Here is a 22,725-nt window from a genome sequence, read left to right as displayed (position 1 = left end):
TTGGTTCCCAGCTTGAGCAGCCACCAAGGAATACAGGGGAACAGCCCACCTGGCAAGCAGGCAAATGACGAATTTGCTCTGGGAAAAAATTTGCTCTGGAGCCCTGGGCCCAGTGACGAACAGCGTTTATAATCCACGAATTTCCATGGCCTGCTTGGGCCATCGCACTCTTCACACTCATGTGTGTTCTGGAAGCGTTCAGAGGAAACATCTGCCCCAGAACATGACATCACTAATGTAACAGTCAATATTTGACAGAAATCTATTTAGCAGACGCTTGCTCTCACCTAGCAACCCGCTCATCGGCAAACGGAACACCTCACTCCTGACAATGGAGTTGCCCTTCGTGCTCTGACTGAGGTCAACAAGGAATTCCCAGCTGGGGACTCCACCCTTCTCCCAGAGACACTGAGACACTGAGAACCAAACTAAAGCAACAGGACTGAGACGCTGGGATGTAGGAAGCAGTGGGTGGAAAAGCTGTGTGCAGAAGCCAGGGGTGGAGGCCACTGGCCACGTGGGTTCCGCCCTCCTGGGTAAGACGACGCAGGTGAGCCCTGGAGCCAACAGGGCAGGCCGGACCTGGTGCCGTGGCACTGGCTCTTTCTGAGGCAGATATAATGAATCCAAAGATCCACTGGACAGGCCTTGAGACACACAAATAAATGGCAAAGCCAGGCCTCCAGCCCAGGTCTGACTCAAACTCAGGGCCACACCCGCCATCAACACTGGACCTAAAATCAAGGGCTGCACAGATCAGGTCATTAGGACGGAATGATCTAGGGACACCTGGGGGGCTCAGCGGTTGAGCACCTGCCTTCGGCCCAGGGTGTGATCCTGGAGTCCCGGGATCGAGTCCCACATCGTGTTCCTTGCATGGAGCCTGCTTCTCCCTCTGCCTGTGTCTCTGCCTCTCTGTCTCTCTCATGAACAAATAACATCTTAAAAAAAAAAAAAAGACGGTGACTGAAGCATCAGTGAACAGTAGCGTCAAGTATGACCATCAGGAAAAAGCTATTGCTAAAAGTAGCCCGCCTCTCAGGGGTTGTGGTTGCTCAGTCACTCTCCCCAACTGACTCAGATATTCCTGTAGGTCACTCAGTGTCCAGGGCGGCTGCACGTCAACACCCCCCCACCCCAGGAGCTGGGCCCGGCTGCCGGCTGCCAACGACGCTTACCTCTGGTCTGCAGCAAACCCAGATGCTGACGTCAGATGAGCCACACAGCAGGAACTGTCTGGGCTCATCTGACAGACCCAGCTACAAAAGCGACGTCATGGAACAGAGGCTGGTCTCTTTTGGCAGCACCGACACAGAGGCCTCTGTAAAGACCAGTTCCCGACAAACATTTCCAGTTGCCGGTCTTCCTCAGAGTCGTTGTCCAGGGAAAGGGGACGGCGCCACAATGGCTGTCAGGTGAGATACCTCGTTTTCCGACAGCAGTATGACTCTGTAAGATCTTCAGGTTTCGTTTTTAAGTCGGCGCAATCATGTTTTAAAAGGTGAACACCTCGTAATAACCTACATCACACACTGAGGCTGTTATTCTCTGCGGAAAGAGCTAGTTTCGTACATTTGTGAACCAGTTCTTCCGGCCCTGATGAAACAGAAATGTGACGCTGTGATTTAGAATAAGAAATATAGATTGGGTCTTTGTCCTCGTTCCTGTCACGTAGTTCCTAAAACCCCTGTAAGTTCCAAGAGGGCCACCCTCTCAGGTCCCCTCTCTTCGGGAGCTTTGTACTATCGCTCAATAAACTTTGCTGCCCACTAAACAGAAAAACAATTTTGCTTTCCAAGAGCTACAGGGACAGCTTTTCATTATAATGTTTAGTTTTGTTCCCAGTTCCTGAAATAGCTCCAGGTAGTAAAGGAGAAGGGGGCGTCTTCCATGATTCCTAACAAGCTGCTTGCCACCAAGCCAGGTTGTGCTAAGGGCTGACCAGTGGCTGCAGCTCCCAGGTAGCAGCTTTCCCTCGTAAGACACTCCCTTAACCTTCCAAAGAAGTGCCTTTATTTATTTACAGGGCTTAGGAAAGGAAAAAAAAAAAGCTCTAGAAAAAGGAAATTCCAAAATAGGCCCCGGTGCAGTGAGTATCTGGCAGGGTCTGGGTCGCAGTCTCTTGTGCTTACTGGTGGTCACTTCCAGGTTGTGAGGACAGTTCTCCCCGAGTCTCTTGATCGGCCCCCTTTGGGCCCCAGCGACTGGCCCTGACGACTTCTCAGCTCTCGGTCGGCCCCGTCACCTTGCGCCAGCTCCTCATCGTAGCTGGAAACAGAGGAACATCTTCAGGACTTGGCAGGGGCAGGGGCAGCCTGAGCTGCAGTGTGCAAATCGCACGTTGCCCAGGGAAGGAGCCCGGCCCCCACCCTGCATGCACCCAGCCTGCCAGCCCACCAAACACTTCCTGATCCCACAGAGCTGACTTGGTACAGTCAAGTATTTTCATGAACTGTCCTCGGTTCCCACAGTTGGCTGACATTTTATAAAGGCTACCAGATGGAAGTGGGCAGTGACCCCAAAGGAAACATGAATGAGACACCAGGGTGGTACGGAAATAAACTGACGTCTGGAAATACTTTTACACACAGCATCTGCGGGCGGGTAGGACTGACCCCGTTTCAGATGGGGAACAGGGTGTGAATGACCCACCCGGGAGGAGAGGGTCAGGACAGGGAGAGCAGTTCATCCACAAGAAAGGCCAGATCCAGCCCCCACCAGCTGAGGACCACGCTGCCCCTCCCCACTAAGTTATGCCCCCGGCCTGTGGAGTGTTAAGGCACAACCTGCGTAGGAAACAGCCTGGGCTCTTGCCTCAGAAAGAATGGAGCAGGAGGCCGGGGTGCCCCTGCCCGATTATGGCACCTGGGTAGTCCCCGGCCTCTCTCGCCACGGTGAGCCCCCTCTTATGGGGCCGATGAGGGTGCAGAAGTATCACTGCCCACCTGCAGGCCCTGGCAGGTGCAGGCTTTGGCGAATGGGGTCCCCTGTCCCCATGGTGACTTCACATCAACCTCCTGACTGATCCACACTTCCTATCTGAGACTTGGAGAGGTTTACTCGGTGTCCTGAGGTCACACGGCCCAGATGGGGCAGACATGGGGTCAAGTAAAACCCAAAACTTCAGATTCCTAATTTGGAACTTTTTACCCTGTGGATCAGGAGTGTGAAAAGCCTTTCTGTTCACTATGAAACGTCATTCCAAGGTGTCATTTGGTGGCCACGCCTTGAATGAGGATCATCGAAGAGCACATTCGTGTCAAATGCAAAAGGTACTAAGATGCTCAGTTATGTTGCATTGGCTGAGTTTTGCTGACTTCTATAAAAGGGTCTATTTCCATTAGACATTTATTCCCAGAATTAGAATCTGCAGGGTGAGTGTGGTGTGGGATAGAAGCTTTGGAAGGTGATGACAGATTTTCTGCACTGTACTTCTGGTGGCAAACAGGGGGCCAAAAGGGAAGGGCAAGGAGGCAGGAGGCCAGCTTGTTGACCATTATGCACACGGCAGGCACTACGGGGTTTCCCTCTGCCAGGTGGGGATCAGGGCAACAACGGAGGGCCCTCCTCCCCCCACCTCCCCAAGGAGAGATGACACTGGAGGGTCTGCCTGTGGGGGCCCCTCCCCACGCCAAGGACTGCTAGAGCCCCTGGGCTCCCCATTCACATGTTAGCAACTCCCCCGTTAGCACTGTGCTGCTGGTTCTGCGTCTCCATAGCTGACCTGAGGACTGCAGTGACCCCATTAGTCTGGTTTACAGTTGCCCCCGGCACCGCACTCCTGGGTGGGTGTGCCGTAAGGATCTCCTGATTGATGGGGGGTAGGTGGGGGGAAGGATCACAAAGGGTTACCAGTCTCATTGTGGGTTTGGCAAGCGGCTGGCACCTGGGATGGGCTGTTCCCAGGGGCAGAGTGGCCCCCGACTGAGCTAATGTGGAGGAGAATCAGGCAGGATGGCCTTCTAGGCCCCTTCCCATTCTAGCAGGCTTTCCTCCTGGCTTTCTGACAAGCAGATTGCACTCATTGGCAGGGCTCAAATAGTAGCATTTTGTTTTTTGTTTTTTAAGATTTATTTACTTATTTATGCAGAGAGAGTATGAGGGAGGAGGGGCAAAGGGAGAGAGAGAATCTCAAGCAAACTCTGTGCTAAGTACGGAACCTGATGAGGCTCCATCTCACGATCATGACCCTGAGGTCACAACCCGAGCCGAAACCAAGAATTGGACACTTAACTGCCTGAGCCACCTGGACGCCCCTGGACGAGCGTCTCAAAGGCTGTACGACCATACCCAGCACATACATACATACATACATTCATTCATTCATTCATTCATTTATTTATTTTTACCCAGCACCTTTAGACCAGGGCCCCCGGAGGCTGCAGGCACAGAGGGCCGGGATTCATGGCTTGATGGCCAGGACAGCCATCAGGGCAACAGGAGCGCCTGTTTCTGGGGGCCAGCACCAGCGGTGTGACCTTGGGCCATTAAGTGGCAGCCTAGCCTCCTCCTCTTGCTGCTGGCACCCTCTGGAGACTGCTGTGAGCTCTCCATGGAAGGCGGAGCACCCAACATGGTGGAGTCAGGGCCCTCCCTCCCCACGCAGCAGGGCCACCGCTGCAAGAGGCCGTGGCTGTGAGCCAAAAGCGGGATTCCCGACGATGAGGTCATCTGAAGCCCTGGGAGGAGTCCTGAGTGGAAGCGCCTGGAAGTATCAGCTCTGACTGGAGCCTTCTTTACTCACAGGAGTGAGGACAGGGCAGCTGAGTGGGTGGGGAGGGACCTTTTTGTCTCGTCAATAGCAGTGAGGCTCTGACCTCTGCGTCTTATACTGGAAATTGGGTGTCTGTGGCCTCCCTTGAGGCCCCCACGGGCTCCTGACAGCCCCGCATGCCCACCACCCTGGCTGGTTGGAGGGATATCCACCAAGGACCTCAGACTCCTGGCAGGAGGCAAGATTCCTCCACACACCCCGTCCCCGTCGCAGAGGCTGTCAGGGCTCAGCCACCATCTCCTTCACGTCACCCCGCACCTCCCACGCTGCCCCCCAGAGGCTCTGGACATGCCCCAGTCTGACCACCCCAAACTTCCTCAGCGCACTCAGAACTCGTGTGTCACCAGCAAGCCCGAGTCCTTCCTCCACCTCATCCTAGAACATCCCCTGCACCTTCCTGCGCTAAAACCTGGCTCTCCCCGAAGATGCTGCTTCCCTGCAGCCCCTCAAATGCAGGTGCTTTCTTTCCCACCCATCATGCCCCTGGGCCATCCCCCGTGCTCTGGAGGCTGAGCCCCCATGCCATCCCCCTCTTCAAAACCTCCTTCCACCACCCTTCCCATTCGTGCAGTTACCTGTAACCCCAATTCCTTACGATTCAGGCTCCTGGCTCACAGCTGTAGGCAACTGCGGTGACCAAACAGGAGACCCCAATTCCCTGACCCTGTGCCCCCCAATGTCCCATCCTCTGCCCCCGTTCAGGTCCATTCTAACATACCCCTCCACCAACCTTGTCATGTCCAGTAACCGCAACCCCTGCAAAACCCGGATGGTAGACACTCCTTCTGACCCCTGCCTCTTCTTTCCCAGCCGACTTCCCTGGTGCCCTGGCCCCAACAACCCACAACCACTGGGTCTCCCAGCACCTCACCCTCTCACCCTCCTCCTTACCTGACAGGTCCCCAGCGCTGATCACTTCCAACCGTCTGCTGACCCCGCACTCAGCCCAGGCAGCTCACCATGGCTGGAGACAACAACTAACCACGCCGAGCACACCTGAAGCTCACCACCGCTGCCCCCGGAGGCCCCACTTCCCTGACTTAGCCTTCCACCTTCCCCCGTGCTGCACACAGATGTCAACGTCATGCAGGGGCAGAGGCGGCGAGGAGGCCAGCGTGGGCTCTGGAGGCTGAGCCCCCACGCCAGCAGCCTACCTGTGTGGGCCTGGGATCCATGTGCAGTGTTCACTACAAATCTCTTCCTTTGTTTCCTTGAAACGTTAAACGCGCATTTCTACTCTTATAGAAGTACTAACGTGATCCTCACACATGTGCCCCTCCCAGTTCAGGGCACTATTTGCCTCTCTTAGCCAGCTCCCCCTCCATACCTCGCGGCCCACAGGATTTGCTTCCACGTGGACAAGCTAATGTGCATCCCTCCGCACTCATGAAAGCAGTCCCACATGTAGATGTCTGTCCACGCTGAGGGAGGGCAGAGGCCTCTGCTTGCTTTCCGTGGGCTTTTCTGCAACGTGCTTTCCTCCTCAGCCTCCCAGGCCCCATGCAGAGCTCCTGGGCCATGTTTTCAATGGCCACCCGCTATTCCAGGGTATGAATGTACAGTACTTTGCTCAACCACTGCCCCTTTGACAGGCTCTCACGCTGCTTCCACTTTTTGTCAGGGCCAGCAGGCCACTTTACCTCTAAACCTTTGTTCTCATGTGTGTAAGATGAGTCTCAATGACAATACTGACCTCAGAAGGTCGCTGGGGAAATGGAGCATGATAACACACAGGAGGCACTCAGCACGGTTTCTGGCACCATGGTCAGCCCTCGGTTGTCAGGTCTTATCATTAGCATTTCCCGTCTCCCTGACTCTACAAGATAGCTCACATTAGCCCCCACTCAGGATAGACAAGCAGGCTCTAAGAGTTACAGAGACTTTGTCAACATCCCACAGCTCCAAGCAGCGGGGCCAGGGTGCGAGCTGGGCCTCTCTGCTCCACGGCGGCCAGGGAGAAGGTAAGGCCCAGAGCTCTCCTGCTTCTACCTGCTGCACCTGCCCCAGCGGCTCACATGGTGCCCAGCAGGTAGCAAACGCTTCATCAATATTGATTAAGCACAAGATCCAAAGACCTAGTTTAATACCCGTTTTTCCACTACAACAGGATCTCTCCCATAACGTCATTAATAAGTGAAACACTCGGCCCAAACAAGACAAGTCCACACACAGGCAGAAACCCCTAGCTGGACCCTGGCGCCCCTCAGTCTGAAACACACAAGGATGGCTGCCCAGTCTGCACACAGACTTACAGAATTTCGTAATTGCCGAGAACTTCCTTCGGGGGTGACTTGTTCCATTTACAGTCCGGAATCTCGCCATTAGGGACGGCAATATTGAGGGTGTCGTTGATCAGGTTATACTTAAGGATTCGGTCGTTGGCAGTGCTGGAGGTAAGAGATGGGGACGCGTTCACCTACGAGAGGAAAAGGAACCACGTTCTTCACTTGGATCACAGACTCCCATGGCACGAACACACACGCTGCAGAGGGAAATGCCTGCTACCACACATTTTAGGTCCAGCTGTCATTTCATACTGTTCGTATATAATATCCTCAGGTGCTTTGTACAGGAAGCGTTTTAGGATCTGCTTCCATTAGCTATTGGATGAAATATAAATAATACTGAAAACAGTTGGGATTATGACCTACAAATCACTCATCACGTAAATAAAAATGTTAAGTGAACACAGATCATAAGCATAACCATAGTGTCTACCTGTGTGATGAGCTCTGAACCAAGTATTGTGAGCTGCCCCGCTTGGGATGCCGAGGTGGTTCAGCGGTTGAGCATCTGCCTTCTGCTCAGGGCATGATCCCAGAGTCCCGGGGTCAAGGGACTCCCTGCAGGGAGGCTGCTTCTCCCTCTGCCTGTGTCTCTGCCTCTGTGTGTCTCTCATGAATACATACATAAAATTTTTTTTTTAAGTTTTTACTTATTTATTCATGAGACACAGAGAGAGAGAGAGAGAGAGACAGGCAGAGACATACGCAGAGGGAGAAGTAGGCTCCATGCAGGGAGCCCGATGTGGGACTTGATCCCAGGACTCCAGGATCACACCGTGAGCCAAAGGCAGATGCTTAACCACTGAGCAACCCAGGCATCCACATACATAAAATCTTTAAAAAAAGAAGGAAGGAGGAAATAAGAAAGGGAAGGAAAGGGAAGGAAAGGGGAAAGGGGAAAGGGGAAAGGGGAAAGGGGAAAGGGAAGGAAAGGAAAGGAAAGGAAAGGAAAGGAGGAAAGGAAAGCTGCCCTGCAGAGCTTTGCTAGGACCAGTGAACCAAATAGCATTGTTGAGTTGAAGTAAAAAGTAATCCCCCCCCCCCCCCCGCAACTTTAAGTCATCTCTATACCCAACATGGGGCTCAAACTCATGACCTGAAGATCAAGAGTTGGATGTTTTACAGACTGAGCCAGCAGGGCATCCCCAGTGGGCCCTTTAGGGTGGAGAGAGTAATACTTCACCAACAAAGCAATATTCTGACAAATGAGGAACCCATCTGGTAGACAGAAAGTTAGTCCCATGAAGCTAAGCAATGTCAAAGATGGGCAGGTTAAAATGCAACTATTCACCGTCTGTGAAGTCCCACTGGCCCTCAGTCATTGCCTGTTTACTCCTACTTTGTTTATTTTTTTAAAGATTTTATTTATTTGAGACAGAGAGAGAGCAAGCGAGAGAAGCCAAGCATGGGGAGTGGTGGAGGGAGAGGGAGAAACGGGTTCCCTGCTGAGCAAGGAGCCTGATGCGGGGCTTGATCCCAGGACCCCAGGATCATGACCCGAGCCAAAGACAGACGTTTAACCGACTGAGCCACCCAGGTGCCCCATGTTTACTCCTACTTTAGACACAGTTGTGACCTTGGTTAGCCGTTTCCTTGGGCCATGTGAGACTGGAGGCAGCAAGTGGGCAAGGTGTTCAGGTTTCTCCCAAACCCCGTGCTGCTAGCGAGGTATCTAACATATGCAGTGAAAGAGGCCGTGTGATCCTTGGGGGCCCTTGGAATGATACCCGTGTTTCATGATGCCGTAATTATTTTAAATATACTAAAACTACAATCTGAAAAAAATAAAAAAATAAAAAAAATAAAACTACAATTTATTATTATGCTAAAAGTAATATTTGCAATTAAGATCCTAGCTCATCAAGGAAAACTTGACTTCCATTCAAGTTACTTTTTTTTTTCTTTAAAGATTTTAATAATTAAGAGAGAGAGACAGAGGGAGAAGCAGACACTCCACTTAGCAGGGAGCGCGATGCAGGGCTCGATCCCAGGACCCTGGGATCATGGCCTGAGCCAAAGGCAAACACTTAACTGACTGATCCACCCAGGCGCCCCTGAGTTACTCTGTTTAAAATGAAAAAAAAACATTCTGTAGCACCAAGGACAGTGCACAGGACTTCTAAAATGGAAAAACAACATAAATATTTTATACATGCATCTGTAGATCTCTGTATACATCTATGTATATCTCTGTGTGCGCGCGCGCACACACACACACACACATGCATGTGTGCACACCCTTTTGGCAGTATAATAAGTAACCTGGAAAACACTGTTCTGGAACAGTTTGCTCTCTGATAACTTGGCTCTCCCAGCAGCTTCCTGTTAAGGGCTTCCACTGAATTTCCCTCTCACTACAATTTCCCTTTGGGACTCAGCTTTCCTGGCTCAAAACAGGACTGAGCTAAAGAGCTTGAGCCGTTTGCCTCCGCTGATGCTCAGAGGCACACACAGGGAGACGGACCAACGGGCCAACAGAACGTGTCCAACCCCACGTCCCCTGAGGCCCAAGCTCCTCTCTCTGGCTGCAAAGCAAAGCAGGGCAACCCAACAAGGCAGGCTCAATATCCGGGCCTCAGGCAAGTAGGCCAGTGCCCACTGCTGCTAAGGCCTGGTGTAAGTGTCACCCAGGCCTGTGACCAGAGGAAGGCTGTGCACACTAGGACCGCCCCCACTACATCCCATCTAAGCCTTGAAACAGGCAGATGAATCCACTCCCACACTATGCCTTGGTCAGAAGAAGAGAATACTGCTTATCCCTGGATAGCGTGCTATCGCTGCCCACAGGCTACGGGGTCTGGATGCTCCTTTCCTAAACGGAAGCCATGTCCCCATGAGGACAGGGCAGGGCCTCCAGGACACAGATGGCGTCCAGAAGAGGGAAGTGGCTGGGCTGGGCTCAGAGGGGAGACACTGGGGGCTGGTCACCAATGGTCCAGCCATTGGTGACCACTGGTCACCCCCAGCAAGCCTGTCGCTCCTGACCAACTGTCCCCATACTCCCCGTCTGCCCCGGCCTTGCCACCCAACCCCACGGGCTGCTGCAGCGCAGTTACCTCGATCAGCCAGGGCTTCAGCTTGTCGTCGATGATGATATCGTACCCATAGCACTCGAAGCAGTGTTTGTCGTTGTTCATCACCGGCTGCAAGAGAGTAACCACCGGGGGCTTGTATGGCCAGCCTCGGGGAGGGCCCAGCTGACACCACCGCCCACTGTGGAGGCCTGCCTGGCCGTGGTGGGCCTCCCTGCCTGGGCTCAGACACAGAAACGTCCCTTAGCCTCCGAGGAGACCCCATGAGGCAATCAATCCCCAGTGTCTCCGGGCCTTCCTCATCAGAGACCTGATCACAGCAACAGCGTCTCTGTCCGCATGGGGCTGTCCTTGGAGTGGACAAAAGTCCCACTTCACACCCGGCACAGAGTTAAGGCCTGCGCAGCTGTGTCACAGACACTGTCCGCCAGGCTGCTGGGCCCTTCTCGGGGATGCGGGCTGCTAGGTCATGAACCTCTGTTCTGTGACAAGAGTTGATCCACTTATTAACGTTTCTGGATTTTCTTTTTAATTTTCAATTCCACTTCATAAACTATTCTCTAGGGGCATTAAAAAACCCTGCTAGCCAGGGTTTCACTTACAATGCAGATTCCCAGGCCCTGCCCAGGCTGCCTCATTCAAAACCTATGAGAAGGCCCCAGCAAGCAGCCCTGTCCCACGTGCCCTGGGGACCCATGTGCTCCCCACAGCGAGCGAAGCACACACACGAGAGTGAGGCCTTCTTATACACTAGTGGGTGTGCACACGCTACTTCAAACATGGATTTAGAACCAAAACTCCAGGGCAGCCCGGGTGGCTCAGCGGTTTAGCCCTGCCTTCAGCCCAGGGCCTGATCCTGGAGACCCAGGATCGAGTTCCATGTCAGGCTCCCTGCATGGAGCCTGCTTCTCCCTCTGCCTGTGTCTCTGCCCCTTTCTCTATCTCTGTGTCTCTCATGAATAAATAAATAAATCTTTAAAAAAAAAAAATAGGGGATCCCTGGGTGGCACAGCGGTTTGGCACCTGCCTTTGGCCCAGGGCGCGATCCTGGAGACCCGGGATCAAATCCCACATCAGGCTCCCGGTGCATGGAGCCTGCTTCTCCCTCTGCCTGTGTCTCTGCCTCTCTCTATCTCTCTGTATGACTATCATAAATAAATTAAAAAAAAAAAATTAAAAAAAAAAAATAGAACCCAAACTCCAAACTCCTGTGGGGAGATGGGCCAGTCCAACCTCACGCACTGGAGGGAAACCAGGCTGGGGGTGAGGGTGGGGGGAGGGACTTTTTTCCCAGGGGAGTCAATAGAATGGCACCTCCCCAGAAAGCCTGGGGCCCAAGCCCTGGCCACTGCCCATACCACCATTCCAGCAGCCTCTGCAGGACAGGAAGCTGCTAACTCTCCAACTGCCCCCCCCGCCCGCCGTCTCCCGATTTCAGAGACGGCCGCCAAGGCGCAGAGAGGCTGGGCATACACTCTCCACGGGGGGTGCGGCCTACTCCGAGTGCCAGGCCGAGTGCCCTCAGGTCCCATGGCCAGTGGGCCAGTCTGCTGGGAGCCCCCTGGCAGGCCCGGGCCCCTGTGCTGGTCCCTGTACTTCCTCACTCCAGGGCTGAGCCTCCATGCTGCTCATGAGTCACGGGGTAATGCGCATCTAGGAGCCTACATGGGAAGCTCTGAACATAGCAGCCTATATGCTGGTGGCCGGTGTTTATTCCTTTCCCTCAAAAATAGATGCACACCTGCTTTGGAACAGTAAAACGAAACAAACAAAAACCACAAACCAGCCAACAAACAGCAGACTTGAGGCAACAAGCAGAGAGGTGGCTTTCTGCAGCCTGTGTGTCCGTGACCACGAGGCCATCTCTGACCATCAGCTTACAGCAAAGTATGCCCCCTCGATCCAATGGCACAAAAGAGCTGCTGGTGACATCAGCAGGACCTGTCTGGGCACCTGGCGTGCCCTGGGCAGCATGTAGCCAGAAGTTGGCCCCTCTGCCTCACCACAACTGCCTCGGCCTCTGGCAAACATGTGGATATGAGGAAGGTGAGCCCATGAAGACGAGCATTTCTGGCAAAAGAACAAGTGTCCCCCACTGCTCACTCAGTGGCTCTCTGCTCCCAGGCTCCAGCCCCACCCCTCACCCCGGCACTCACCGCCACAGCCTTCAGCGACTGCACGATGATCCAGTGGATCTCGTCAAACAGCTTGCTGGTCACCTCCTTGCCTCTGGTGCTCTCCAGGTAGAGCCGCAGGTTGCTCACAGTCCACTTGCCTCCGTGGATGTGGTTGTAGTCTTCCTGGTGACGGCAGAGGGCACAGGCTCCCAGGCAATGCACCCTGAGGAATCTAGCACTTGCTCTCTCACCCTAGAACATGTGTGGGGTGCCCCTGCCCTGTGGGGATCTGGATCCCCCATAAGGCACGTTCGAAAATACTCACCTCTATAGTACACTCACAATTAGTAATTCATTCCCTGCAGTGGCCCCAAGACCCACCCACTTTAAGCCCAAGACACTCTTCTGGCAGAGACCCTCTCTGGGGGCTACCCTTGGCTAACAGGAGCAGCCCAGTCCAACGTTATCCCTACCCTGGCAGCCAACCACCTGCAATAGGCTAATACTGGGGTAGCTCGGTCCCTGGTGGCTCCATCCCAGGTGGTTCTACGGACCACCCAGCTCCAGGTACACTGCCACCACTGCATCCCAGTTTGACTCTCCCTCTGCCTTGTCTGGATGCCCGCCCATCCCCACGCTCCCCAGCAGACCCCCTGCACACTCATCTCTGCCTCCGAGTCTGCTTCCAGAGGGGCCACACGCTGGCACCAGGCATCGTGGTCCAAGAGCACCACACATGTAACTCCTCACTACGTCTCGTCTGCGGTAAGAGCCTCAGGCTCAGAGGGGTTACAGGACGTGCCTGAGCTTCCACCCAGGCTGCAAGGAGCTGGCACCCAAGCCCAGCTTTCTCACCCTCATCCATAGCTCTTTCTATACCTCTGACCCTGAACATTGACTCTCTACCCAATGCTCTCTTTTGAAGCCAAGAAGCTAGAAAATCCTCAAGTACATCAGGACGTTATGAGGCCAGGTTTCGTTTTCTTAAGTATAAAGCTGAGAAGTGAGAATGAAAATCAAACCAGCCTAAGAAAGGACAAATACTGCTGACTCAAACCAGACTTTTTTTTTTTTCATATTAATAGAATTAACCACAGTTTAATTAACCACAGTTTGAAAAAGATACCTTTTGAGGTTAGAGACAAATTTACACGTCAGTTTCACTAAAATACCTTACAAGATGAAGGACCCAAGCATGCTTACCTCAGACAGACTCTCAATAACTCAGCCTTTGTATCCCTAAAAACAGGGACTCTGAGAAGTTACAGGGAAACCAGGCTGCTGCCCACTGATACCTTTCTTTTCCCTGTTACAGAGTCTCTTCACTCTCAAGAAAAGTTCACTTAAAAAAAAAGTTATAAAGGTATAAAGTATCCACGGTAAAACGCTGCCTTACACATGCATCGGTATAAAGAGCAGGAAGTATCACCTATTTTTTGGACTGTAGGAACATTATTTAATCAGATTTATTTCAGAACACTTTACCAAGGCAATTTGCAAACACTGCCCGTGTAGGATGCACTCCTCCTCTTTCCATCCCTTTATCAATCTGCCTCCCGGTGGGCCCCCATCCCACATGCCTGCACTCCCACTGCAGCCCCTGGAGGCCTCCCTCATCATCAGTCCTTCACTACTGGTCCCTGAGCTCCCTGAGGGCGGGGATGCCCCTTCACCATCTCTGTCCCAGGCGCCACGCTGTGCCCTGGGCCCAGGGACTCTCGGTAGATGCACCCGACGACAGATTGCTTTAACGTTTCAGGGTCCAGTATAACATCTGTCCCTCATGCAATTCTAAACGAGAGCCATGCCAGGCTTCTATTTGAGACTGAAATGTAGGTTTCTCAGAGTAAGCACTTTCTCATGTTAACAAGCGAAGCATTTACAAATAGAACCCAGAGAGAAAGCACAGAGGCTTCTGGTGCATTGCAGAGATGCCACGCCAAAAGTCCTGCCTTCTGCTTTCTCCTTCTATGGATTAAAAAAAAAACAAAAAAACAAAAACGGTTTCTGTTTCTTATAGATGAAATAGTGACTCAGCTGACTGGTGTCCTGAGAAGGCCCATCGAGTAGAGCCCTCCCGATTGCAGTGTGGCTCCCAGCCCCCAGCGGCCTGGCAGGCCGACATGCTCTGCACTGTCCTAAGGACACCAAGTGGTCTCAGGTCAGCATGGCCATTACCCAGCCCATGGCCAGACCTCACTAATTGTGCTACTTGGCGACGAAGTGCCTGATGTCATGGCTCAGCTTTCCCCGAGTGACATAAGTTTTGTGCTGCATCCCATGAGGGCTCATTCTCCTGATTATTATGAATAAGGTTCTGGCCAAGCCATCCTCGCTCCTCTAACCTTGAACATGTAACAGCGAGGCTCACCAGTTTGCTGAGCGAAACCTGCTGGGTGGTGAACCAGGGTCGGCCTCACACAGAGGACTGTCAAGGCCCTCAGTAAGTGGAAGCCCTTGTCATTTCATTACCAGCCAGGTAATACCAGGGTTCCTGTTTGCAGAAGAGGTGGCTCAGGGAGGTGAGGGTGACCAGCCCGAGTCACACAAGGGTAAGTGATGGACGGAGGTTGGAGCTCAGGCTGGTCTGACCAAACCCTTCAGTAGGCTGCTCAGAAAAAGCTTGTTTTCTATCAACACTGACCCTCTTTCCACTCAAATTACATTAAAAAAAATACCCAAAGCTTCCAATCAAGCAAGATCCAAACGAAAGAATCTCTCATAAAGAAATGAGACCTTCTGAACGTTCTTGTAAAGACGACAGTAAAGCCCCAAAGCCCACACAGAACCTTCGATGTTCTGTGTCTTGGCCCTCGGTGGCCTCCCCAGCTACTTCTCACCCCACCACCTTCACTCTGGCAGCTCCGGCCACCCTGCCCTTCTCATAGCTCCTGTAGTGCTCTTTCCTGCCATGGAACCCTGGCACACGCTGCACTCTCTGCTAGAACGCTCCTTCCCCACCTGGGTAATCCCTGCTCACATCTGACATCTCAGCTCAAGCACAACTTCTGCACAGAAGGCTTCTCCAGCCACCTGGACTAGGGACTCCTTCATCCCATGCTCTTCTAGATCTGCACTCCTTAGCTTCAGAGCATGCACCTCGGTTTGAGATGACACATTCCTCAGCATGGGACCAACCCAGACAAGACAGGTGCTCGGTGATGAGTCTTTGAGGCAAGGAGTGGCCAAGGATGTGTCCTCTCATGGGTTCTCCCACCACTCCCACGAGGGGGTGACATTATCACCTTTTACAAATGAGAAATCGAGGCTCGGAGAGTCGTATTAAAACTCGCTCAAGGTCACGGAACTAGAAAGGCAGGGCTTGAACCCGGGGCTTTCTTTCTGCATGAGCCACCCCACCTGAGGCTGGCTCAGCTGATGCGCTGGGACAGCCACACTGGATACTTAGGCCTCCCCACTCCTCCTGAGTGCCAGGGCATCTCGAATTCTGCTCCTTTCGCGCCCCTCCCTGCCGCAAATAGAAACCCACAAAATCACTCCATTTCCTTCAGCCCAAGTGAATGGATGCGCTCACCCCATGTTTCTGAATGGCGACGTTGGTAAGGTGAACAAACATGTTGTCCAGCTCACTGGTGCTTGGGGTGTACTTCACTGTGCAGAAACGGCAAAATCCAAGTTTATACCTATGTGGGTAGTTAGATTACTTCAACACTCTGAGGAGAAGCACAAATAAAATATAACACTCTGGGGGTGGGGCGGGCACCTGGGAGGCTCAGTCAGTTAAGCGTCTGCCTTCGGCTCAGGTCATGATCTCAGGGTCCTGGGATCCAGCCCCATGTCAGGCTCCCTGCTCAGTGGGGTTCTGCTTCTCCCTCTTCCTCCAACCCTCACCCTGCTTGTACACTCTCTAATAAACAGAATCTTAAAAAACATATATGTATATATGTAACACTTTGTTCCCTTAAAACCCATTTTTCGTTTTAAGCCTTTAAAAGAGCTGCTTTTTCACTTATGTTTCTTTTTTTTAGAACAGGCATACTGACACATAATCCACATGCCACAGAACCTCCACATAAAGTGTACAGCTCAGGGGCTCTTGGCTTACTCAGAGGTGCGCGACCACTGCTGCACTCCATCTCCTGGGTTCGTCGCCACAGAGAAACCCTGTGACCTTTAGCAGTCACTCCCTGAGCCAGGGCTGGGCAAACGCTAATCTACTTTCCATCTCTGAAGAGCTGTCTATTCTGGGTGTGTCAAAGCATGAGACAAGACTCCAGTGGTTCTTACATGTAACAGCGCAGCGGGCGGTAGGTCGACACCAGAACATACAAGCGCAGGTCAAACTTCCTCCCACCGATTAGCAACGGGTTGTTAATGTAGAGAGAGATCACGTAGGCTTCCTTAGTAGACTGAGTCACAAACCTAAACGCATCAGAGAAAGTCAAAATTAGATGGCAAAGACCCAAGGTTGGTAATCAGCTCTCTGCCTCTCATTGAGAGGCTGATGCGTGGGGGATAAAATGGAGCTTAGGTGGCATCCACTCAGTGCCCCTGCCCCAGAGGACAGTGCCAGCAGTGCCTGGGAACCCACCAGGGGGTCGGCAGTGTGCACTCAGACTTAAATGCTCTGCACAAGAAGGTGACCCTGCCCCTCCTGGGAACCCCAACTGAGCCACCAGCCCTCCAGGAGAGAATCACACTCCAACATCTCTGAGCAGTTCAGGGCCCTCAGAGGCAGGGTGAGCCCCAGACAAAACCCCCTGGCCTGGTATCTAACTTCAGTTCCAAGGAGTCCTCAAACCCAGAGCAGAGACCTGACCTGAGACTGCCAAGAGCAATCCCTGCTATGGATCGCACACACTCCTGTGCGTTTCACACATATTCACCTGTTCCCTCCCCATCTTGCCCCGATGAGGTGCTACTGGCGCCCCTCATTTACCCAGATGAAGCATGTAAGAGTCTACAGAAACAAAATGTACTCAGCAAGTATAGACAGGGATTCGAACACACATACCCCTGGGCCCAGATCTTTTTTTTTTTTTTTAATATTTTATTTATCTATTCATGAAAGACACACAAAGAGAGAGGCAGAGACACAGGCAGAGGGAGAAGCAGGCTCCAGGCAGGAAGCCTGATGTGGGACTCGATCCCGGGTCTCCAGGATCATGTCCTGGGCTGAAGGCAGGTGCGAAACCACTGAGCCACCCAGGGATACCCCCCCTGGGCCCAGATCTTAAGCAGGTGCTTCACTGCCTCAGAAATACCAGGACTGAGTGGATCTCACAGTAACTTTCAGAAACAAAGCCGCTCGCAAGGGTCCCTGCTCCTGGGACCATATGCTGGTTGATATACCACTTCCTTTTGCAACTGGCCTCAGGTGGGATCCTACAATCAGTCACAGGACTGCAGCCACAGAACCTTGCCCTGGCGCAATGTGGCAAATGCCATACACCTACAAAAGCAAGAGAGGAGAGGATGGGGATCCCTAGGTGGCTCAGCAGTTTAGCGCTTGCCTTTGGCCCAGGGCATGATCCTGCAGTCCCAGGATGGAGTCCCGGGATCTAGTCTCATACCGGGCTCCCTTCATGGAGCCTGCTTCTCCCTCTGCCTGTGTCTCTGCCTCTCTTTCTCTCTCTGTGTGTGTCTCTCATGAATAAATAAATAAAATCTGGGGCAGCCTGGGTGGCTCAGTGGTTTAGCACCTGCCCTTGGCCCAGGGCGTGATCCTGGAGACCTGGGATCGAGTCCCACGTTGGGCTCCCTGCATGGAGCCTGCTTCTCCCTCTGCCTGTGTCTCTGCCTCTCTCTGTCTATGTCTCTCATGAATAAATAAATAAAATCTTAAAAACAAAAACAAGTGAGGGCCCCTAGCTCCCGGCCAAGACTGACAGGTGGCCTGGAACTCCTAACTCAGAAGCCCACAGGATGGGCAGGCCCTGCACTCACGAAGACGTTTTGCTGTCACGGGACCACTTTTTGATCTGTGAGAGCTTGTTGATCAGAAAGATGCCCTTCCCCTGGGCTTTGCCACAAGGTTTCATGATCCAGGTGCTGGAGGGGCTTTTCCTGAACTCTTCCACGAACAGGTTGTAGTCGGCGGGCAGCATGTAGGTGACCGGAACAAAGTCTGAAAGGTGAAATAGAGGAGACAGCAGTGGGTGAGCAAGGCCAATGTGGCCACAGACAGGAAAACACTGCCACTGCCTTTTCTGGAGCTGCTTCACAACCCTCCGCCCCAAGCCAACATGAGAATAAGCCCCTCTGCCATTCAATTCCTGTCCGATAAACCTATCACCTGTTTTCTAAGTGCTTTGCAAACCTTTAATCCCCACAGCACCCTGTGGACTAAGGTCCTGTTATCATTCCCATTTATCAGATGACAAACCTGAGGCCCAGAGAGATTGGCTATATAATTTTCCCAGGTACACAAAGGGACTCTGAACCCACCCAACAGTCCAGCTTTTACCACCAGACTGCAAGAGGGACAAGCTTCTCCCTGGAACTGCCAGATGCAGTAATGCGGCCGCCTTATAAAATGCAGCCTGCAGCTCAGGACGTGCCTCTCCCCATCTGCGCACTGAGGATGCTCTCCATGCACATGCACCATGTGCCCAAGGTGCTCCTAGAAACTCAGATCCAAACGTGAGCCCCCGCCTGGCCCATTCTGGAGACACATGGAATGAAAGAAATGCCCAGCCCAGCTGGCACAAGCTCGTCACCATCTCAGTACCTGGTTTCGCTAGAGGATTTGGGGATTGATTTAAAACGTGGGGCTGGGGGAGGGGGGACGCGGCAGAAAAAAAAAAACAAAAAACGTGGGGCCAGCAAGAAAGGCACAAACCCAGATAGAGGTATTTCCCATTTTCATCTTTTTCTGCTAGAGGACTCCCCTCCTTTTCCAGCTCCTTCCTATATCTTTTAATATTCTTCACCATCAGATCCTTCCGGGTCAGTTCATAGTGGTTCGGAAAATGGTTGACTATTTGATCATCTGAGAGCCGATAGCCAGTTTCAACACTAAAAACGTTTCGGATGGTTTGCACACTCATCCTAAAAGAGAAGCATAGAAGAGGCATGCAGGGTAAAGCTAGAGCAGGTCCACATGGTGGCAGTTCCCGTGAAAGCTCATGACCAGAGTCGCTTACCCGTTCCCCCACCCCCGGCCCCCCAGGCCAGGAGACTCCCTGGCCCACTGCGGCACAGCACAGTGTCCAGTCACCAGAACTGTTGGAGGCATGGGCTGTTCTGAGTGTACACTGGAGGGCTTCACTCCCCAGCATAGTAGATGCTTGATAAATCCTTATCGATTAATGATACCATTGATTGCAGATAACAAGCTAATGAAAGAGCCTCCTCCAGGCTCTGAAATCAGGAAAATCATTTACGCAATATTTTCACCCAAAGTCAAGGACAGGGACCACTTTAAATAAAAATCACAGAGTGATTTAAGGGCCCTGGGTCAGTACTTCATATTCTAGCAGAGACCTCTGATGGCCCAACACTCTAGTGTAATGAGAGGGTTGAAAGAGAAAGGGATTCTTTCTAATCCTCTAAGAAAGCCAGTCTCCCTGCCACACCCCTCTGCCCTCCTAGCCCCACAGAGCAGGGAGGGGGCAGGAAGGACTGGGACTGGCACTCACAAGGGAGCTACAGGCGAGGCAGGCCATCTGTGGCTTCTAGCTCCTGGCCCAGCCTCACTCCACCCCAGGCACCAACCTACAGAGGGCCTCAAGCACCCAAGGATTTCTTTTGACTCTACAGTCATTAGAATAATGAGAGTTTTAGGAGCCCCTTGGGTGGTCAGCCTTCAGCTCTGGTCATGATCCCAGAGTCCTGGGATAGAGCCCCACATCTGCATCAGCTCCCTGCTCAGCAGGGAGTCTGCTCCTCCCTCTGCCCCTCACCCCACTTGTGTTCTCTTGTTGTCTTTCAAGTAAATAAATAATATATTTTAAAAAAAGAAGAAGAATAAGAATGGGAGTTTTATTTTTATTTATTCATGAGAGACATACACAGAGAGAGAGGCAGAGATACAGGCAGAAGGAGAAGCAGGCTCCATGCAGGGAGCCCGATGTGTGACTCGATCCCGGGTCTCCAAGATCACACCCTAGGCTGCAGGCGGCGCTAAACCGCTGTGCCACCAGGGCTGCCCAGAATGGGAGTTTTAAAACTTTTTATCATGGAAAAGCTGAACCATATACAAAAGCAGAGAGAAAAGCCCATTACGAAAGAGAACCCCGTTACAGGCTTCAGTGGCTATGGCCATGCAGCCAGACGTGTTTGGTTGGACCCCACCCATGCCTCACAGCATTGGGTTATTTGGAAGCAATTTCCTGATACAGCGTTCCATCCAAAGGATTCCCGTAAGAATCTCTAATAGTTAAGGATTCTTTATTATATTATACAATATCCTACTTTAGACCGTTAGCACAACTTAATAAAAAGCAGTAATTTCTGAGTATCATCAGACATTAATCAGTGTTCACACTTCCCAAGTTGTCTGACATATTTTTTACAGCTTGTAAACAAACAAAGGCCAGGCCTTCTGATGAGTTGCCCTCTCTCCCATGGTTCTTTTAATCTATATTCTCCCTCCTTTTTTTCTATGCTATGTCTATGTTGAAGACCCTGGGTCGGGGAGCCCCGGTGGCGCAGTGGTTTAGCGCCGCCTGCAGCCCAGGGTGTGATCCTGGAGAGCCCGGATTGAGTCCCACATCAGGCTCCCTGCATGGAGCCTGCTTCTCCCTCTGCCAGTGTCTCTGCCTCTCTCTCTCTCTAGCTGTGTCTCTATGAATAAATAAATAAAATCTTTAAAAAAAAAAAATGAAGACCCTGGGTCACCCGTCCTCCAAGGGCCTCCAGGGGTCCTCCTAGGGGTCCTCCCAGGTTCCTTACTTAGTGTAGCCTCACTGGTACCCCTCCACCTACATCCTGTCTATAAATCAGCAGTCAGACTGCAAGGCCTGAGGAGCTGCAGGTCAATTTGGGGGCATATCTCCATTTAGACCAGCCACACTTACGTGCTCATCAGCCCTGTGGTTAGTGGCTCCCATACCGGGCAGGCCTAGACCCTTATGTCATTAAGGGAGGCAAACAGGTGTCTTCTACGCTTTCGTTTCTCCTTCAAGTACTGGCAGGAAAATTTCCACAAGGAGAAATTTTCTTTCATCATCAACTTGAACACCTAAAACATAGTTCATACAGGAGAGACTAACAAAATGCTTAATTCTTTCCCTTTATTGGTTTTCAAAATAATGAGCTCATTCCCTACCATCCTGAGGTATGTGACAACATATATTCTGGGTCTCTATTACTGCAGAGCAAACTGCCCAGTGTTAGCAACTCAGGACAACAACCATTGCATCACATATCATGGTTTTGTGGATCAAGATTTGGGGCAGGGCTCAGCTGAGCATGCTTCTGCTCCACGTGGCACCCACTGAGGTCACTCAGTGGTATTCAGGCCGTGGCTAATCTAATCTGGAGGGTCCAAGACGGGTTTGTTCCTATGTCTGGCACCTTGGCGGGCATGGCTGGAAGGCCAGACGTGGCTGCAACTGGCACACACAACACCTATACAAGCTCCTCCGGCAAGACAGCGCCGGGTTGTCAGGCTTCTCACATGTCAGTTGCGGCTCCCGTAACAGGTTTCCATAAAGGAAATGGAAGCTGCTAGGTTCTTAAGGCCTAGGCCCAGACATGTCTCACTTTGGCTTTGCTTTGGCCAGAAATGTGGCAGAAGCGATGCTGTGCCACTTCGAGACTACCCTGAAAAGCCTTCAGAGCTTCCACCCGCCTTCCTGGACCCCAGCCACCACAGAAGAACAAGCCCCAGCTAGCCAGCTGGAGGGATGGGAAAGATTTGTGGAGAAGCCACTGTTGTCCTAGCCAAGGGCATCCAAGACCAGACAAGCCCCAGCTGACCCCCCCAGGTGACAGCAGATGCACCAGTGAGCCCAGGCAGGATCGGCTAAGTCCTGCGGGACCAAAAGTACCACCTAGCCAAACCTATAAATGCATGTGCTGTAGAAACAGTTGTTTCAGGGCACCTGGGTGGTTCAGTGGTTGAGTGTCTGCCTTTGGCTCAGGTCATGATCCCGAAGTCCTGGGATCGAGTCCCGCATTGGGCTCCCCACAGGGAGCCTGCTTCTCCCTCTGCCTGTGTCTCTGCCTCTCTCTGGGTCTCTCATGAATAAATAAATAAAATCTTAAAAAAAAAATGCTCTCAAAAACAAAGAAGTTGCTTAAGCCCTAAGTTTCGTGGTGTTTGTCACATGCCATCAATCTGGCCATAAAAAACTAATACACCCCCTCCAGCACAGCCATGGCTTTCACGTTTCTCATTGCTCCTATTTACTGCCCATATGCAAGCCGTGATCAGAACAGTTTCATAGTATGTTTTTCTTCATACTTATTGTTATACAATTTTCTGAACTGCTTTATAATTGTCTCAGTTATTTTAATGGCTATCCCATAATCTACCCAGTTAACAGTTACCTTTCCCAAACCATTTAACATTTAGCCGCCAATATTTTACCCTGATCAGTTTTTAAGAC

General features: G+C 52.0%; 1 protein-coding gene across 3 annotated transcripts in view; it reads right to left on the bottom strand.

Moving 5' to 3' along the window:
• Positions 1-967: 967 nt before the first annotated feature.
• Positions 968-22,725, bottom strand: part of TTLL1 (tubulin tyrosine ligase like 1) — a 33,438-nt gene continuing 11,680 nt past the window's right edge. For 2 of the 3 annotated variants that reach the window (XM_041757226.1, XM_041757227.1), the window contains exons 5-12: positions 19,011-19,219; positions 18,116-18,296; positions 16,457-16,591; positions 15,744-15,852; positions 12,248-12,391; positions 10,116-10,202; positions 7,027-7,190; positions 969-2,268 (exon numbers count right to left, since the gene is read on the bottom strand). In XM_041757226.1, coding sequence (XP_041613160.1) covers positions 2,139-2,268; positions 7,027-7,190; positions 10,116-10,202; positions 12,248-12,391; positions 15,744-15,852; positions 16,457-16,591; positions 18,116-18,296; positions 19,011-19,219 — 1,159 coding nt within the window. In that variant the 3' untranslated portion in view covers positions 969-2,138. Of the gene's footprint in view, positions 2,269-7,026; positions 7,191-10,115; positions 10,203-12,247; positions 12,392-15,743; positions 15,853-16,456; positions 16,592-18,115; positions 18,297-19,010; positions 19,220-21,189; positions 21,354-22,725 lie in introns of all 3 variants that reach the window. The other variant, XM_041757229.1, reaches the window with a different exon arrangement.

Source organism: Vulpes lagopus, chromosome 5 (assembly GCF_018345385.1).
Source record: "Vulpes lagopus strain Blue_001 chromosome 5, ASM1834538v1, whole genome shotgun sequence".
Taxonomy (NCBI): domain Eukaryota; kingdom Metazoa; phylum Chordata; class Mammalia; order Carnivora; family Canidae; genus Vulpes; species Vulpes lagopus.
Note: the sequence above shows the minus strand (reverse complement) of the source record. Positions and strands in the feature narration are given on the sequence as shown.